Source organism: Artibeus jamaicensis, unplaced genomic scaffold (genome assembly GCF_021234435.1).
Source record: "Artibeus jamaicensis isolate MK-2021 breed Jamaican fruit bat unplaced genomic scaffold, CSHL_Jam_final contig_354, whole genome shotgun sequence".
Lineage (NCBI taxonomy): Eukaryota > Metazoa > Chordata > Mammalia > Chiroptera > Phyllostomidae > Artibeus > Artibeus jamaicensis.
In genome coordinates, this window is record NW_026521803.1 from 15,838,818 (window position 1) to 15,859,107 (window position 20,290).

General features: G+C 36.0%; 1 protein-coding gene across 1 annotated transcript in view; it reads left to right on the forward strand.

Moving 5' to 3' along the window:
* Window positions 1-19,189, forward strand: part of LOC119057865 (desmoglein-1-like) — a 43,406-nt gene extending 24,217 nt beyond the window's left edge. The window contains exons 11-17 of the mRNA XM_037156800.2: window positions 1,064-1,323; window positions 2,596-2,735; window positions 7,092-7,346; window positions 11,297-11,430; window positions 11,774-11,846; window positions 13,756-13,964; window positions 16,192-19,189. Of these exons, the coding sequence (XP_037012695.2) occupies window positions 1,064-1,323; window positions 2,596-2,735; window positions 7,092-7,346; window positions 11,297-11,430; window positions 11,774-11,846; window positions 13,756-13,964; window positions 16,192-17,253 (2,133 nt within the window). The 3' untranslated portion in view covers window positions 17,254-19,189. The remainder of the gene's footprint in view (window positions 1-1,063; window positions 1,324-2,595; window positions 2,736-7,091; window positions 7,347-11,296; window positions 11,431-11,773; window positions 11,847-13,755; window positions 13,965-16,191) is intronic.
* Window positions 19,190-20,290: the final 1,101 nt, after the last annotated feature.

Genomic DNA, 20,290 nt, shown 5'->3' on the forward strand with positions numbered 1-20,290 from the left:
AGCGCTGACACTCAAACCCACATCCCTCTGGCTATTGAGTCCATATTCTTTCCACTACACTACCTGGGATTCCATGCTGGGGAAACTGAGTCCTAAACTGTTCCAGAGAAAACATCCATGTTACTTTAGAAAATTAATCTTTCCTCACTGTCTCTACCTGTGAAACAGGAATGACTTTGATTTTTCTCCCATATATGGCATCATATATTATTTCCTTTTTTGTGAATATATACTATGTATAATATGTATTTGGGTTTCTATGTAATATATATGTATATGTGATTTTATAGCCATTCTTGGAATTGCAAATACAGCCAACATTAGAGCAAAAACTGAACATTTTTTGCTAAGTGAAGAGTTCAGTTTGTGAATAAATGGTCATCTAAGTTACTCTCTTCTGAAAATTTAGAAAAACATATTTGGCATAATGCATAGTTAGAGGATTTTGAGTAGTGCACACAGATACCATCTTTTATAATGAAAATTACTACTTGATTATTTCATAAGATGAAATAATTTTTCCAGAATATGTTGAAAAGTAAAAATTTATTTTATTATTTATATACTATATTCTAGTACTTGACTTACTGACATAAGTCACATATATATTAAAAGTAAATTTCTTCTAACTTGTTCTTTATCAATAAAACCAGTCAAATGGTGGAACCTATAATGTATCCTCCTATAATTTGTGTATATAGAACTACTTTCTGAATAACATGAAGTGATATGAGCTGACATAAACTGTCTTTGCATTACAAAATGCAGAGATTGACCGTCTTTATTAAGTTTTTAATTTGGTGGAAAATTAGGACTCCTGTCATACATTGTCAATTTTTGCAATGAAGGATCTAAGACAATTGGATTTTTTTTCTTGCTATGTATATTTTATGTGTTTGTACTGAATTAGAGATAAAGAAAGAATACATTGCATGTTTATATGTATCTATATTTAATTTAAAAAGAAGACTAAAGTTTTCTTTGCCTATTATGAAAGGATTTCTTTCCCTTCTAGAATTTTTTTTCTTCTGATAGTAAAACTCTTTCACTCTGTATTTTCTAGCCCCTAGATTATGAAGCTGTGAAGAATCTACAACTTAGCATTGGTGTTAGAAATAAAGCTGAATTTCATCAGTCCATTATGTCCCAATACAAGCTCACAGCAACTGCAATCTCAGTGACTGTGTCAAATGTAATTGAAGGCCCAGTGTTCCGTCCAGGTTCAAAAACATACGAAGTAACTAGTAAGATGGGACAAAATCATAGAGTGGGAGAATTTGTAGCTACTGATCTGGATACTGGTGGCCCTTCGACAACTGTTAGGTAAGACTGACATTTTCAACTCATTTTCATCACATATTGAATTAAGTACATATGTTCTTTTTAGAAATGTTAAGTATAAATTAAAATATTTTTCATTATTTAAAAGCCATCATTTAATAATAAAAAGTACTAACTACTGAATTATTACTTAATTTAGAGTATTTAAGAACATATAAAAATGGTGCAACATGTAAGATGTAAAAGTGTGAAGCTATTCATTGTGGAAATATTATATCTTTAGAGTTTGACACACCTGCGTTTATACATTTCGTTGACCAATTAGCTGATCACCACATATCAAGGTTATTTTCCCTGGAAGGTTGCATGGACTGATTTCCCCATTGCCTGTTTGCCCAGATTGAGTTACTCTCTTTGCTTTAATCAACACTTAGTTGGTATTGGCCTTTGATAACTTTGGTCTGAAAAATGAGGTTGATTAAAGGAAAGTCAGGTGATGTAACTTTCTTAACTTTGCATATCCAAACATTTCTCCTTGATCATAAAAATCTGTGTGACTGCGTGCACGTCTGTTTTACACAAGTGCTTGTGATCCAGCATCACAGTGGGGAAAGGCCTCACTACTGAGTTCTGAAAGGTCTCTGTCTGTGCTCTTCTCACACCACGTGAGCACTGCTGTTAGTGCTCTCATCACACTGTCCCCCCACTGCTGATAAAGTCCTCACCACCTGCAGACCTGAGTTCACTGAGGGCAGGTCACCCCCAACCCCCACCCCTGGGTCCTCTTAAAGTTCTTGTCCCTGAGTTTGGCCCAACCCCCGAGACAAAAAGTTACTAACCAGTATTTCCTTAACAAATGTAAATGAGGGGAAAAGACATGGAAGCGGAAGATGAGGAGGGGAGAAAAGAAAACAGAGAATAGGACAGCAGCACAAGGAAAGGACATGCGTAGTTCGGAATTCAAAAGAAGTTCTGTGAAGTCATTGTGTATATGGAGATGGGGAGTGGAAATAGGGAGGCCGAGCTAATGATGAAGTAACTTCTGTGGTAAGAGAATACTTTAGAATTATTAATGAGCTCAGGAAGTCCTAGGATCAGGGTCTTCCAGGATAGCACTGATGGTACCAAAGTCAAATGAAATGAGACTGCAAGTATCAAAGGGAAATTCCGACATCCAAGTTTAATAAGTGAAAACTACGTGCAGGGATCGTAACTGCTGACCCACTGTCCAGAAACATATGTTTTATAAATAAAATTTCTCTCTCTCCTGTTAGAGAGCTGACATTAATTTATACTGTTAAATTTCAAATACAGATATGTAATGGGAAATAATCCAGCCAATCTGCTTGCTGTTGATTCAAAGACGGGAGTCATTACTTTGAGAAATAAAATTACCCGGGAACAATATGAGATGCTTAACAAGAAATACGAAGGAACAATTCTGTCTATAGATGGTAAGAGATAAATTTATTTTTTTCTTTCTAAGAAGTTTTTATATATATGTATGTACTGAGAAATTAACATTTTGATCACTATATTTTGAAGTAATGCTTTTTCTGACAAAGCTTATTATACTGGGTATTATAAAATCAAATATTTATTGATATGAAAGGCAGTACAATTTAGTGGATAAGAACATGAGCTCTGGGGTGAGACTGGTTTGGTATCTCGTACCATCACTTTCTAGATATGGGGTTTTAGAGAACTTATTTAACTCTTTTATTCCTCAGTCTTCAATATGGATTTAAAGAGTTACTATATATATAAAGCATTTAGACTTTCACAAATGTTAGTTCTCATTAATGTGAATAGTTGAAGTTCTTAAATTGTGTGTATTGTAAAATTATTTTCAAGTAGGCCAGAAGTCAAACTAACTTAGCTTTATATTATCTTTAGAAAGTTGATGTAAAACTTTGTGTAAAAATTTTGGAGGAAGCATGCTTATATTATTCTTCAAAATCAATAAAATGAAGTGAGGCTGGTCCCTGAAGGAGGGGACTTCCTGAGGGTAATTCTCAGGAATACTAAGCAGTACTTGCTACTTCAGTTGTTCCTCCCTTCTTCCTCCCTCTCTTTTTCCTCTTGCCCTCTTCCTAAAAAGGGGTTGACAATTTCCACTTGCCATATGGATTAACAAACATAAAGTAGCATTCCTTTTAAGTCATTCAAAAGTTCAAAGTTTGTAGCATATTGTAATGACTTTTCCATAATCAGTCAAAATAATGTAATTTTAAAACTACACATTACAAATGGGAACGTGACTCCATCTATCAATAAACCTTATTTTGATTCAGTGATGAGATAGGCTTCAGTAATTACTCGATACTCCTTTTCTTACATCCAACATCAAGCTTAATTGGAACATGAGAGATAAACTGGAACTTAGGCTCATGAGAAGCAGAAGGTATGCCGTTTCTCATCAAAAATTATAACCTTCTGGAGATAAAAATAACAACAAACAATAACATTAGAATCAGCAGAGCTGAGATGAAAGGCATGGGATTTGCTATTATGGACTGGATTTATGCTTGTCTCTGTGATGTGCTTCCAGGGATATCTTTATTCAATAACTCTGAAACTATATATTGAATCCCAGCCAAACGTCAGCCATTGTGCCAGGTGCTAGGGTTACACCAATGGACAAAGGCTGACCACTGAACTCACATGTATATTAATATGACAGAGATAAAAATGATTATGTCAGACAAAATCAATCCTTTATTTTACCAAATTTCAATAATCTTATGAAAATCTCTAAATATAAAAGACTAAATACATATAAATATTACTATAGCATTATCTTCAATAATTAAATCTTGAGAACAATATCAGTAATAGGTAACTAGGTAGATAAACCATCCATTTTATAGGAAATTATATAGACATCAGAAACTATGTTAATGAAATGCTTTTTTATTGTTTAAAAGATTTTATTTATTCTTAGAAAAGGAGGAAAGGAGGGAGAAAGATAGGGAGAGAAACAAAAATGTGTGTTCACCTCTTGCACTCCCCCGCTGGGGACCTGGCCTGCAACCCAGGCCGGTGCCCTGACTGGGAATTGAACCAGCAACCCTTTGGTTCACAGACTGGCACTCAAATCACTTAGCCACACCAGTCAGGGCTCAAATGCTTTTTTAAACATAGAAGAATTCTTGTAATGAAAAGTGAAAAATATAAAATAGAATGAGCCACATGATCTATTAATAAAACTTAAATAATTTGTGAATTTTGGCATTATAATTAAGGCTAAAAGATAATACAGCAGAATATCAACACAGGTTTTTCTTGGGTAGTGCTACTTTGGGTCTGTTTTTGTCTTTGTTTCTGTTTGCTTCTTTATATAATTTCATGCTTTTCAATTTATAGACAATATCCAACTATATTCAACTACTTATAAAGTAAAGAAATATTCCAATAGTGTTACTAACAATGATCAGTAATGAGGGTGATGGTAATATTTCAAAGTCATTGAGAATATATACTATGCACCTGTAAATTGTCATGTCAGCACATAAATTACTGCTTCTTTTTTCTTGTACTTGGATGAACAATACTTAGCTTTATCTGACCTGAGTTGTATGTATGTAGACACGAGTAGTGCAATATGTGTATAATTTGAATAACATATCACATTTTCTTTCATAAAAGATATATTGCAATGATTTTTACAGCAAGCTTAGCTTCATAAACATGCATTGCCTAATATTTAAAAGACTCAGGGGTTCAAAATATTAAAAACAATCTATGTGGTTCAAAAGCATAAAGGTGGGAAAAGGGGAGATGTTGGTCAAAAAATACAACTTCCAGTTACTAAATAAATATGTTTTGCAGATCTAATGCACAACATTGGGATTATAAATAGCAAAACTCTACCATACACTTGAAAGAGATATCTCAAATTTTCTCACCACAAAAAAAGAAATGATAACCTTGTGATATGATGGATATATTAGCTTACACTGTTGTGGTAATAATCATACTGTAATACATAAGTGTGTCAAATTCACATTGCACACCTTAAATTTACATGGCGTTACATGTCAGTTATGACACCTCAATAATATAGGGGGAATAGTTAGCAAAAAAAGGATATTATGGAATTTATAAAAATGCTTCCACGACAACCACATGTAAATTGCAAGTGGGTTGGAGAAAAAGCTAATGTTTCATCAACATCATCCCTACACTGCAGCAAGAATTACTAGGACCACAGAGGTCTGGCCTGCTAGCACCTGTTGATGAGGAAACTTTCTGACATGGTAGATGCTTCCTTTGGAAATCTTACCTCTAAGGGAGAAAACAGTCATACCTGGAACTTTCATTAATGTGGTTTTTCTATAGTGAGCAACTACTAATCACAAATTTTTAGCTTCAGGTCCCACAGAAAATAAATAGTGCAGATGTGATGAATAAATCTCTTTTCAGGTAACTTAGGAAAAAATAGTTAGAGCAACTACACAAAAAATACAAATACAAGTAGCTTCCATTCATTTAAATAGGTGTAAAATATGACTGACTTTGTAAATCAAGGATTACAGTAATGTGTTTTTAATTTTAGTCTGAGCACTTTTCTCATTTAAAATGATCTTTTCATCATCTCTCACATGTACTACTTTTTGGTTAAGCACTGTAGAATGGCTATATGGTTCAATAACATTTAATGATCCAATTTTGCTACAAGAAAAGGACACAAATATGGATTCAAATGTATTTCTTATTCAACTTTATTGAGGTATAATTTACATTTAATGAATACATTCTTTTTAAGTGTAGAGCTTGATGAGTGTCGGCAGATGTATGCATGTATATATATAGTATATTTCCATAAACATGACCTAGAACATATTCATCACCATGAAGAGTTTCCTTGTACTTTTTTGCAGTCATTACTACCTCTCTGCTTCAGCCCCATGCACTTGCTCATTCAAATGTAGATGCCTTTTGATGTGCTGCCCTTTGTATCACATGCACTCAAAATCAGTACACTGTTTTGAAAAACTGATTGCCTAGTTGATTAGTTCATTGGTTGGTTTGATTAACTAAACAGAAAGTGTGGAGCAATTAAGTTGAAACAAATAACAAATGTCCCTACCCCTACATTTAGTCAAGGAACTAAATGTATAAAATATTTCTTCCACTTTTAAACCTTATTTCAGATGCTCTTCAATAAACTTGTACTGGTACAACTATTATGTTTTACTGAAACTTTGAAGGACAAGAAGCAAGTTAGGAATATCTGTTTGTAAAACAAAGGTGTTTCACCTGCTAATTGAAATGAAAATTTGCCCCCACTTCCAATAGTGTCACTTTCCTCTTGTATAAGTTATTGGTTGTGAGTTTGGGAATATGCTGCTTTATCGCTAAGAAATTTTGGTAGAATTGATTTACCAACTTGCTCAAAATCTGTTCATTTTGTCAGCTTACAAAAGGAAAAGAACAAACATAATTGAAGAAGAAAGACAGTAAAACAACAAAAAATACCTAGCTCTAATATAAAAAATGTGCAAAAATATAGCCTAGAAATGCTTTCACTGTGGCTTATAACACACCACTGGCCAGTATTTACTTTCTGTGGCATTTGCTGTTTATGCTTCTCAATACATGAGACAGTTTTTTCAAGAGCACTAATAGTTATAATGGTTTGATTTAAAACAGAATCATGAAGAGTGGACAATTTGGGAAGTTGCTGATAGGTAGGAACAAAGATATTGAAATAAGTATTGATTCAAAAAGAAAATAGTTTTGTATTGTCCAATAATTATTACATTAAGTCTATAAAATATATCTTCCATTTTCGAACCTTGTTTCAGATGCTCTTCAAAGAACTTGTACTGGTACCATTATAATGAACCTAGAAGGTGATGGCTGGGAAGTTAATGAATCTACTACAACAGTTACCCCCAAGTATAAAGAAGAAAGTACCATTTCAAGACAGACTGACACGTTGGATAATGGTAGAACATATCCAAGAGAACCTGTCGATGTTGTGCCCCTTTTCCCAGATAATGTGCATTTTGGTCCGGCTGGCATTGGGCTACTCATCATGGGATTCTTGGTCCTAGGCTGTAAGTACTGAAATAGCCCAATTTTTTATGTATCCCCCCAAAATAATTATGAGTTTTTGATTTTTTGACAAAATGTAGTTTACAAATTCTTATTTTGTTAATTATCAAGATATTTCTACATTGGGTGCTGGATTAATAAGATTAAAATATTGAACTGCTTGGCAGTGGAAGATAAAAACTTATTAGCATTCAATCTCATTGTTAATGGGAAGACCCACAATAGGTGGGTCAAATTGCTATTTGAGTGAAGAAGACAATGCGAAACAATTGAAACAGTCAGAAAAGCCTACATAGAGAAAGTAAATTCTCAGTTGGGTTTGAACAGAATGAGCCTGATGAACATGAAAAAGGAAACGCAATACAAGGAGAAAAAATCTAAGGGAAAATCCCCCACAGAATGAAGTGCTGGTCACTGACATGAGGGACTCCAGTGAAGAAGAACCAGGGGAAGTGCAGGGCTGCATGGTGTCAGCTGAGACTAGAAAGATAGACAGGCGCCCAACCCTGAAAAGATTTCATGCTACACTAAGACTTAATGAAAGGAGGGAGGCCGGATAGACGTAGGGTTTAACTTCAGCTTCTAAACGTGATCGTCTGAGTCTTTCACAGATTACCTAGCTTGGTGAACCTCTCTTTTGTCATCTGTTACCACACAACATTACTTTGATGATGAAATAGAAATACCACATATAGAAATATTTACGGGCACCAGAGAGACCTAGGCAAATATCTAGCCATGAGTGTAATATCCAATGGATTCTCTAAATGGTCTTCAAGATTGCCTCGGATGATGATAGACATTAGAGTGGAGATGAGCTGGCCTTACAGTCTCTGAGGAATGAGAAGGGAAGCTCTAAAGTAAGTAGGTTGATATTTGCACACTACTATTAAAGTAATATAAACTTTGCCATTTTTCTACTATAGAATCATATAACATTGGTGTCAGAGGACACCTCAGGCATTATTTACTTAAAACATACAAACAAAATATGATATCTAACAAGTCCATAGATGACATATATTTTCTATATTCATTTCTGTTAATAAATAAACAGCTATACAATAGATCAGACTAAATTTACATAATAGTAAACTGGATTTTCTCCTATTTTAAATAACATTCATCTTTTTAAATTTTGATGGAAATTAAATTTATCTAAACAAAAAATACTATGGACTTGATAGCACAAGTTAAAGTTGAGAGTATTTTTCCACAAGTGAAAATAAATTTTAAGAAACAAGATATATATATGTGTGAGGTAATGAGATTTCATTCTTATTCCTGCACAAGAAACCAAAACGACCATGGAAAGCTCTACTAAAGGAGAAAAAGGTTAAAAAAGGAAAACATTCTTATCAAAATAAAACGAAGCAAGAAAATGCTAGCCAAGTTGCAGAATGTAATATAAAGTATATGTGAAAAGCTCTCACTGGTGTGGCTCAGTGGATTGAGTGCCAGTCTGTGAATTGTAAGGTTGCAGGTTCAATTTCCGGTCAGGGCACATGCCTGGGTTGCTTGTCAGTTTCCCAGTTGGGGGTGTGCGAGAGGCAACCAACCCATGTTTCTCTCACACATTTCTCTCCTTCTCTTTCTCCTTCCCTTCCCCTCTCTCTGAAAATACATAAATAAAATCATAGAATGTATATGTATATATACATATATATTAAAAAAACATAATTCTCTAACTTGTTCCCATGTGCGAACAAATTATCAATAAAAACTTTAAAACTTGGAAATTAAATAATTTTCTTTTTTAAAATATATTTTATTTATTTATTTTTAGAGAGAGGGGGTGGGAAGGAGAAAGAGTGGGAGAGAAACATCAATGTGTGTTTGCCTCTCATGTGTCCCCTACTGGGGACCTGGCCTGCAACCCAGGCATGTGCCCTGACTGGGAATGGAACCGGCGACCCTTTGCTTCACAGGCTGGTGCTCAATCCACTGAGCTACACCAGCCAGGGCAATAATTTTCAAATTAAATTTTTACCAGGTGCTGATTCCTTCTACTGCAAAAATATATAATGTTAACTTTGAGTTTACTTTTTATACTGGTGACAACATTTAGGTAATGTAGATAATAAAAGACTTATAAATTATATATGTGCTTTAGAGTCAAATACCTCTAGATTCAAGCTATCTCTAAGCCTGGCATATTTTCATGAAAGCAAAACATTAGGAATTATTTCTCCCCCATTTTTCCCTTTCTCTTTCTCTCTCTGTCAATAAAATGTGTATATTATATTACACTGAAAAAATGACCACTAATAGTCATGCCTTGAGGCTTAACTCCACTGAGTTAAATACATTAACAATAATTGACATACAACAAATATATTTTTCTAAACACCATAGATATACCATTTCACTTGCACATTTTAAACATATTATGTGTTTAGGACTCAGAAGTAACCTTAACGTTTAAAACAGCAAACATATACAAAACAGTTACAAGTGAAAACAATGCTGACAAAGTACCCCGTCTTTTTATCCAGAGACACAACATCAAACCTCAGGTTCGAAAACATTAAAAACTGTTTGGTATATAAGAATATTTTGGAGAGGTGAGTGGAGAGAATAACAGCTTTCCCTTTGGCTTGAGAGAGTCAACAGTTTGAACATTAAACCAGAATTAGAAGCCCCTAGAGGAGTCAGAATTCAGAGGCAGGAAACTCAGAGTGGCAGGGAGCTGTGTGGGTTCTTCACTCCCTTCACCAGGCCCAGCCCAGGTTCCTGTCTAGAAAGAGCTGCTGAGGCCACTTCTGTTTCAGAAGGGCAATCATGTGATGGTGTGAGTGGTGCTTTCATCTTACTGTCTGCAGTGAATGATGATTTGTGAGATGCTCTTCCATTTTAAAGCACAAATGTCTGTATCCCAGCAGATGAATCTGCAGGCCCTGCTGGGAGTCTCAGGACAACCTCTGCCCCCACCATCAGTGGCCCTGTGAGCAGGGAGCCTGGAGGGGGCCCAGCAGCCAGGAGCTCAGCTGTCAGTGGTCAGGCAGCCCAGAGTTGACTGTGGTCACCTTTCCACCATCAAATTGATCAGAGTTGCCCTCTTTCTCTGCATTAGAATCTCACTGAAGGCTTTGCCTATGAATACGTTTGGGGCACAACACATTGTCCTCCAGGCGGGGTTGGGGTGGGGGGGCAGGTAGTGACAGGCAGGTAACAAGAAGGGTGCAGACACTTTCTCTTCTTCTCAGGAACCCAGGCTGGCCCAGCATTTCCCTCTGTCTTATTACTCTCCTCACTGCGTTCCTCCCTGCCTACCTTGCTTTCTTCTTTCCTTCCTTCCTTCCTTCCTTTTTAAAAAATTTATACATCCTTCCCTTCATATACCTATTCATTCCAAATCATTATTTAAGATCATATTATGGAAAACACCCTGGGATAGAAACTTATGTAGTTAAGAAAAATCCAGCTGGTCAATAGAAAAAGACATTGTTAAGCAGTGTAATGTTCTTTATCTGTGCGTGAGTGAGTTCAAGAAAAGGTATCTGTCTAGGGGCAGATAATAGCCTCAGAGAGGATAATGGCTTAAAGCATGAAGAAGGGGGTTACTGTTGAAATAAAAGGTCAGGCATGTGTGAAAGGAGAAAAATAAAGACAAGAACAAATCAAACCTCTGGACTGGCCTTCCCACCTTTCTTTTTCTCTCCTTTACTATTTTCCTGAGTAATGATGGGGGAAGACCCGTCTGTTTCAAAAGTATCACACTATTGCAGTCTGAATCCCATGTAACAAATGAAAATTGATTGTAATCTAGTATACTGAATCTCACATTGATTTTGATATCTCACCATTACTCAGTTTATTTTCTCACCTTCATAATAATTTTAGGACCAAATGGGGTTATAATTAGGGATTTAATTTAATCACAAAAGGCAAGTGGTTTGGTTTTAATATGGCCCTGCTGCTAATTTCAATATTCCCATCCTCTCACCAACAGTGGTCCCATTTTTGCTGATCTGCTGTGATTGTGGAGGTGCCCCCGGTGGGGGAGCCGGCTTTGAGCCTGTTCCTGAATGTTCAGAGGGAGCAATTCATTCGTGGGCAGTAGAAGGACCACAGCCCCAGCTGATGGTGAGTGCAGATCTGTAAGAAATGGACTATAGTCCACACCTAAACTCTGCCTTGCTCACATGAAACCAGATGTGCACAGATGTGGGTGGTCACCCCCAGTCTATGCCATTCTCTGTTCTGGGCAAGCCAATGGGGAAAATGGAGAGGGGTCAGAGGTGCATCAAAATTAGGTGGAAGTCTTCAGGGGAGGCTTTCTGAATGAGGTTCCTGTTTTAAATGGAATTCAACAGGTTCCTAAGTAGTATTCGTTCAGGAAATCTTAGTTAATTTGACAACTAACCCAAGGTATAACTATAGATAGAAAAGTCATTACAACGAGAAAATGTTGATTCTTGTCTTTTAGAATTTGACCACTATCCCTGTACCACAAATAGCACTGGATAATGCAAATATGGGTGAATGTATGGACACATCAGGTAATAATTTATTTTTTTAATTCCAATAACTCAAATGATTCAGAAGTAATTATGTTTTCTCTTAACATATTTCACTATTTTTCAGTTATTTTATTTGTCTTTCAATTATTTTATTTGTCTCAGCATACTCACTATTTTTCAATTATTTTATTATTTCTTTTTAAATGAATGACTCGCAAATTAAATGATAATGGAAAATCTGCAGTAAGTATTATTCTTACATGCTGAATTTTGTAAATCATCCTTAATCATTAAAGAGTACTTAATGACCTGATTAAGATGTCTATAAATAGGATAGAATAACTAAATTATAACCACAGGTGAGTATTGTTTCTTTTTATCCAAAAGAGCAAATCTTATTTACCCAAAAAATATTAATTAGAATTGAAGTACAACCCATTTAACATAAATCTGTGCTTATTTATTGATATTAAATCTACTCCCCCAAAATACTGATTAGAGTTAAAGCACAACACTATTTAATAGATCTGCTCTCATTTATTGAGACCGGAATCTACCTCCACAATTCATGAATGGTTCAAAATCACTCTGACTTCAGCTGCTATCAGGACAGAATTAAATACTGCATCCATTCTCAGCGTCACCATAAATGTTAACCTAAAGAGCTTCATCCCCCTTATCAAAATGAAAGTAAGTGGATGAAACACCATCAAAATCTTTCAAAAATCTCATCTGAGGTTGTGGGCATGTGGTCGAGTGTCTCCCTGCACGTGGGTAAAACTACCAGTGGAGCCCCCTTCACAACAGGGGTCTAGACCAACTCACAGGCCGACGCCAGGGGACAATTAGTGAATTGTAAGTGAATAACTACCACTCTCATAAAAAGAACAATTAACTTTTAAAAACTTCCTATACTTTTGAAAAGAGTTGCACCATCTTTCCTTGTTTCAAGGTAAATATTATTCTTCTCTCAGTTTTCAAGCAGCTTGTAATCATGGCTTTTCTTCTTTGAACTCTAAAATGCAAGAGGCACAGCATGTTTGTAACTTGTAGAACTGGATATTACTCAAAAGCTGGACATGCCTGTCTTTACATCTGTTTTTCCTCCTGATGTACCAATTTTTGTTGATGAGACCAACATCTCCCCTCCTCAGAAGCAGAAATTCATCCACTTATATCTCCCTATTTATTGAGATCCAGTCAGTTCTCAAGATGTCAAATCCACCAGCATGTATTCATGCCTTTATTCTCTCGTTAAATCTCAAACTTTTACCCAAACTTGAAGAAAGCACAGTGAGAGGCACTAAAGTAATAGAAGTATGGAAAACACGCTGACCCTAAAATCAAGATCTTTAAAATATTAGAGCATGAGACATCTTTCCCATGTCAACACTTCCCTCTTCGTGCCTCTCCCACAGTCCACACCATTGTTTTATCTCATGTACCTATAATACTGCAACAGACTTCTACTTGCCCCTCCCATTCAAGTGCAGATTCAAGATCCCATGCAAACCTTTACCCTGACCATGGCCATGGCTGCTTCTCTGAAAGCCATCATTCAGGGCCTTTGCTGGAGGCTCTGTGTTTCTAGTACATTGGGATATTCTCATACTGTTTACTTCAAAATAAATAAAATAAATAAATGAATAAATAAATAAAATAATCTCTAAAGCATAGGTTTTTTTACCTCTGTGTTTTTTGTAAGTCCTCTCTTCTAGTACAACTTATAACTACCAAAAATAATTAACAAGATAATTAAATGATTAGTTAATAATATTATTTTGAACTTAATATTATATTTATTATTCCTATATTTAAATTTCACCTTCATTTTTTCCTTTCTAACAAATGCATACTTAAATGAAGGAACCATCCGTTAAAGTAAGTTACTGATTTTCAGTCTATAATAACCTACATGTAGTAAATTTAATTTGATTTATACTTTCAGGGGTTTACACAAATGAATACTGTGGCAAAGAAATGCAAGATATGGGAGGAGAAGAAAGAACGACAGGATTTGAACTAGCTGATGGAATTAAAACATCAGGAGCACCTGAGACATGTCAAGAATACTCTGGAACATTAAGAAGAAATTCTATGAGGGAGTGTAGAGAAGGAGGTCTGAATATGAACTTCATGGAAAGTTACTTCTGTCAGGTAAGGGCTCCACCCCCATGCCTTCCTGTCCATCCCAGATCCACTGCTGTGCCCCAGGCTCCCACTATTTCCATACAGGTCTTTGGCAGGCATCTCCTAGCTGGGCTTCCAGCCTTGGGTCTTTATGCCTGGAGCTGCATAGTGCTGCTAAATAATACAGCTAAACTCTGAGGCCTGTTACCACCCCCCACTTAAAAACAGTCAATGACCCCTAGCTATGTTTTCTCTATGGCATGAAGTCCAACATGGCAAATAAGCTTATTCACAAACTGACCCCTGCCCTGTTAACCCCAATTACCCCTTACTATTAATTTTACTTGCCTTAGTCACACAATGCTATTGCCCTCCTTGTCTTTGCTTGTGTTGTGCCTATACTGGAATGGGTTTATCTGGTCATCACTCTCATAAACTCCTGCCAGTTTTTCAAGACATTGTTTCAAATATCATTGCCAGTGAAGTTTTATTATTAACCATATCATCCAAAATAGGATTGGTGTTTTCTTATCTGTATTTCTCTAGTACATATTCTCCTCAACTTAAAATTGGGTCATGTCCCATTAAGCCCATCATAAGATGAAAAGATATGAGTCAAAAATGCATTTAATACACCTAACCTACCCAACAGCCTAGCTTAGCCTAACCCATATCTACTGAATGCACATCACTTTTACACCATCATAAATCAAATAATTGTTAGGTTGATCCAATTGTACATTAGGGACCCTCTATTCTTTATTTATACATCCTATAAAACTATTACACCATTGCTAGAAATCTATTGGTTTATACATTTCCACACTTTTTGAACCTTCAAATACATGTTCTCCATATTATGTTGCCATAACCTAGTTCAGTTCAAGGCACACGACATACAATAAAGGTAGGTTCAAGAGCTATAGTAAAATTCTAGAATATTCTAAGAGCCAGTAAGAATCAATTTTGCCATCCTCAGGTAGAGACAGAATACTCCATGGTTATATGCCATGGGATGCTTAAGCTTTAAGGAATTTACCCTCTGATACACGTATGTCCTTCTACATCCTGGCCTAAAATGCCTAGATGCTGGCTGATATTTTGAAATAATATACAGTAAAAGCTTTTAAAATCTCAGTAGAGATTAACCAGAGGTCTGTTGCTGAAATCCATAGGAATGCTACCTATCCAGGTCCCAACAAATTAATATATTTTCATGAAAAGTACAATTCTGCCTCCCAACTTCTGCACTTACAGCTCCTTCTGCCCAGATCTTTCTATATGCCTTACTCACCATCACGTGATTCAAATCTCCAACCAAACATCACTTTTGGAGATGCCGTCCCTGACCATTCTACCTGAAAGAGCAACCCCCATCACTTTCTGTCCCTGTACCCCCCACGCACCACCTCCTGACAAAGGTGGTTCTGTATTGTCTGTCTCATCCTACTCAGATGCAAGCCCTGCCAGAAAAGGACTTTATCTAGTTTTTTCATTACCTCATTGCTAAGTTCCTAATAGAATGTATTGCAAATATTAAGGACTCAAAAACTATTTGTGAATGAAATGGTTCAATTAGTTGGTTTTCTAATAAATGTGTTTCCGATACTTAACCTGAAAGTTTGCAGCCCATTATCACAAACACCAAAGATGAACTAAAAATATACATGTCTATAGCCTTGCACTTTGAATTGAAGGAAATTCTAGTTTTAAAAGTTGTCATTGATCACCTTCAGTTCTGAATCCAAAAGTTGCATAGACCCGCAGTTCAATTTTTCTGCTGTTTGGCTGAAAGAGTCACATTGAAATAAATTTCACAGATTCACCATAGTCACTCACTGAGGAAGGGAAAGCACAATCCTGAATGAAATTAAATCACCTACTTTTTATAAATAAACCAGAAAAATATATAATTTGCTGAACTTCAAATTTAGCATTTTTAATCACCTCCTCCTAACTTGGTTACAAAATATTTCATGTGATTTTTTGTACACTTTTGTGTCCAAAGTACACTATTATAAAGTCTATCTAAAATTTTTTCTAATTCAAAACATATTGTTAGAATAACAGTTAAAATAATTTCTAAGCAATGATTTCACACAGTTACATGAGTTTTAGAACATCTCTAGTAGATGTTAGAATTTTGGTTTTTATTTTTCTTTGGTAATGTCATGTAAAAAAATAATGATAAGGGCTTCCATTACCATTAAATATGTATTCATGATTTCCTCTTCTCTTTCTTCTACCAACTTAGAAAGCGTACGCTTATGCAGATGAAGAAGAAGGACGCCCATCCAATGACTGTTTGCTCATATATGATATTGAAGGTGTAGGTTCCCCCGCTGGCTCTGTGGGCTGCTGTAGCTTCATTGGAGAAGACTTGGATGATAATTTCTTGGATAATCTGGGGCCTAAATTTAAGAAGTTGGCAGATATCACCCTGGGAAAAAGTGTTGAACCATATCCAGACCTTGATCCCTTGTGGCCACCTGAGAGCACAGGACCAATTTTCTCTCCACAGGAAACAGAGCCCCTTGCTAGTGGGCCCCCTCCCCTCTCCCCACGCTATGGCACTACCACAGTCATTTCTGAGAGCACCTACCCCTCGGGACCTGGTGTACAGCATCCTATGCCTATTCCTGATCCTCTAGGCTATGGCAATGTCACTGTGACCGAGTCTTATGCCACCTCTGGCACTCTGAAGCCCTCTGTTCACATTCATGATAACCGACATGCCTCAAATGTGCTGGTGACAGAGAGGGTGGTAGGCCCTATCTCTGGTGCTGATTTGCATGGAATGTTAGAGATGCCTGACTTGAGAGATGGCTCCAATGTTATAGTGACAGAAAGGGTAATAGCACCAAGTTCAAGTCTACCCACCACTTTGACCATCTCTGATCCTAGAGAGTCTTCAAATGTGGTAGTGACAGAAAGAGTAATTCGACCCACTTCTGGCATGATGGGCCCTTTGGCTATGCACCCAGACTTATCAAACGCCCACAACGTAATTGTGACAGAGAGGGTTGTCTCTGGCTCTGGTGTAACTGGAATTAGTGGCCCAGCTGGGATAATGGGAGGCAGTGGCACAGTCAGCAGTGGCTTCATTGGCAGTGAAGCTGGAATAAGTGGTGGTGGCATCATGCTGAGTAGTCTGGAAGGAGGCGGGGGCCTGAGTAGCAGCATGGGGAGGACAGCCACCATTGGCCACATGAGGAGCTCGTCTGACCTTCACTTTGGCCAGACCCTTGGATCTGCCTCCCCTAGCACAGCCCGAAGTCGAATCACGAAGTACAGTACAGTACAATATGCTAAGTAGCCAGGATCCCAGCACCGTTTTTCTCAGCAGTTGTGATTTAGGTTTAATTCCCACCACTGAAAAGCTAACGATGTCATTTATGATGCACAACTTGGTGCTTCGGTAGTTGTGGAGCAAGGTGAGAAAAATAGGTGAAAACAGTGCTGCTGGGCAAGAGCTCTCCATGGCATTTGTAAACGTTTTTGTTACATTAATACTAATGGAGTCATGACAGGGAACTAAAACTTGATTCAGGGTTTTCTTCACTTCTGTGTGGCCTGCAGTGCATCTCTAGCATGTGGAGGAAACAAAACCCAGTCATATAAAAGCACAGGCCTTATAATGGCAATTTACATAAATAATTTTCTTGCTCCTTTTTCATATGCCATGTAGTTCAGGCAACATTTAAAAAGAACTAAACATGCCATAGGTATTCATGTGTGTGGGACAAATTTGAAAAATGTGCTCAATGCCCTGTCAAACTTAAAAATAGCATACAGAAAAGTCCAACCACACATATTCAGACCAGGATTAACCATTAAGGAAAAAAATATCTGGTTACATATCAAAGTTCACCAGCCACCAAGCCCTCCTACCTTGGTAATTGCACTAGATAAAATAAACCTCAAAATGGGAAATGCTTTCTAGTGTCAGGGAGGAGATTCTGTAAGAGTGGCAGCAGTGTGAGAGCCATTCAGGGTACACTGGCAATGTCTGAGTCTGAAACTTGAGATAGGGCTGCAGCTACAATTTTCTCAAGTCAAGACTTGTCTGCTTCTAGTTTGTGTTCAATGGAGATGCAATAGTAATTGCATTGCCTACTGGTGAGGTTGCAGGATATCACAGTCATCTTCCCCTTTCACTGTGGCTCTGACTTGATAAAGGGAAAACCTGCCAAGTGTACTTCTCACAGTGAAGCAAGTGACAACTGACATGGTCGTCCTCACCAGCGGTAGAGGACCTTCGAAGGAAGCAGATGGGAACAGCATTGGACTTTCAGACTGTGTTTTTAGCATTACTCATTTATATTCAGCTTCATTATTTCACATCACCTAAGTTAAAATGATTTACTTAAGCTGAACTGTACGGTTAGGCTTTAGGGAAATTTTAAATGGATTGAAATACAAGTTTTTACCACATGTAAAATGTTCAATGGGGAAACTTAAAATTGTTCAGTAAGTAATATAGCATTAGTTTGAATTGAGTTTAGTACTTTTTAAAAACAACCCTCTGCTGCTATTTCAAAGGGATTAACTAAGAACTTTTAACAGAATTGATGAAATTGTATTATGAAATTATACTAGACAACCCTATTTCCTTATCCTCTCCCTTCCCAACTGAATTTTCTCACTTGCATAAATTCCACATTCCTGATTTGATTTGTCAATGCACTGTTGTCTTATACCTGCTCCATTTATAGATTCCAAATTTATATCCTATGGTATATTTTTCTAGCTTCAAATTAAGTAATGTACTTTTTATAAGATGTCATTTCTGTGGGTTTGCTATATAGTATTGCCTGATTAAAGGTCTGTAAATAGAAGCAAAGCATTCTTAGCCAGAGGTACATTTACTGTTGCATGGTAGAGGAATATCTTTCTCTTTCTAAACTATGTTATTATGAGTTTCACTAAAGTAAAACTGTATATGATCAAATCTTCTAAGAAATATTACTCCCAATTACTTAAATTTCCCAGAGTCCTACCAGATCAAAGAATATTCAACTTCCAACACTTGTCAAAGGGGACTGGGGAACAAATTATTTTACCCAGAGCTATTTTGCTCTGTTATAGCAGAAGATGTCAATATTTTCAAAGCCATAATATATATCTTATTCTAACTCTAAAATAACATCTTTAAATAACTCATCTTATTTTAACTCATAAAATTATAATGTTCTGTAGCATGCTGAAATGCAGAGGTGTAAATAAAGTCATTCACAGGAAGTCTTTCTTTTACTTCTTTCTTCATTTGGGGCCTTCATTAGTGATGGGTACTTTTTCCAGGAATAAAGTCAGAGTATTTATTGAGATATATTTTAGTATTATTATGTCCAGGAGTTCAACGAAATAACATCATTATTAATTAAATACTATTTAATTAGTTAAAGGGAGTAATATCTGACCACAAGTATCTTACTTATCATGTTTGTATGATACTGCATCAAAAGAGTTCTTGAGACTCCTGATATCTTCCAGATATGCTTTTTAGGTTGTCAATCCATTGCCAGAGTGACCTCCTTTAATAACTATTGACATTAAGATCCATAACTTACATAAAACCATGGAACATACCAGAAAAAATAGCAGAATTATTATCATTAACTTTTCTGAGGAGATCATTTCAATTAAAATTGTTTTTTGTTTTGGGTTTTTTTCTTTAGGATTGCACATTGATACTCTAAGTTTTTATTCCTATTTTTTAAAATTACCTTTAAGTCATCAACCATTTCAACAGTCATTTGAAGGCATATTATTTTTCAATGAACAACTTTTCAAGAAAATTTAATTCTTCTCTTTAGATGCTTTACTCTAATTCATAAACCTAAGGTTTTTCACACACCTAATAAAAGAAATACAAGCTATTTAAGATGTGAATAGTTATCATTCAAATCCATATTGCAAACTGAATCTCTGATCACTTTTCTCAACAAAAGAATAATAACTTAAATGTTATATATACAAAGTTTGAAACAAAGTTTAGTGTTTACAAAGCGTCTGACTTCTAAAGCAGAAGTTGGGGGCAAAAATTAATGCATTATTCATACTTATTTTATTATGTAATATCAACCAAAATACCAACTTGAGCTAATTTTATACTGAATTTTAGATGTATATGTATGCTACATGTTTTTAATTTCTATGTTGCCTGATCAAACTAAATTTGCACTGAAAAACTAACAAAATGAAAGTATGTGTTTAGAGTTACATATAGGCCTTCATCAGAACATCTGTCTTATCTTCATGTATAAAGATTTTAGCCTCATAATCTTCATTCAATGTAATGTGAGAAAATTTTAATTTTATGTCTTCAAAAGTTATATATTCTCTTCCAATGG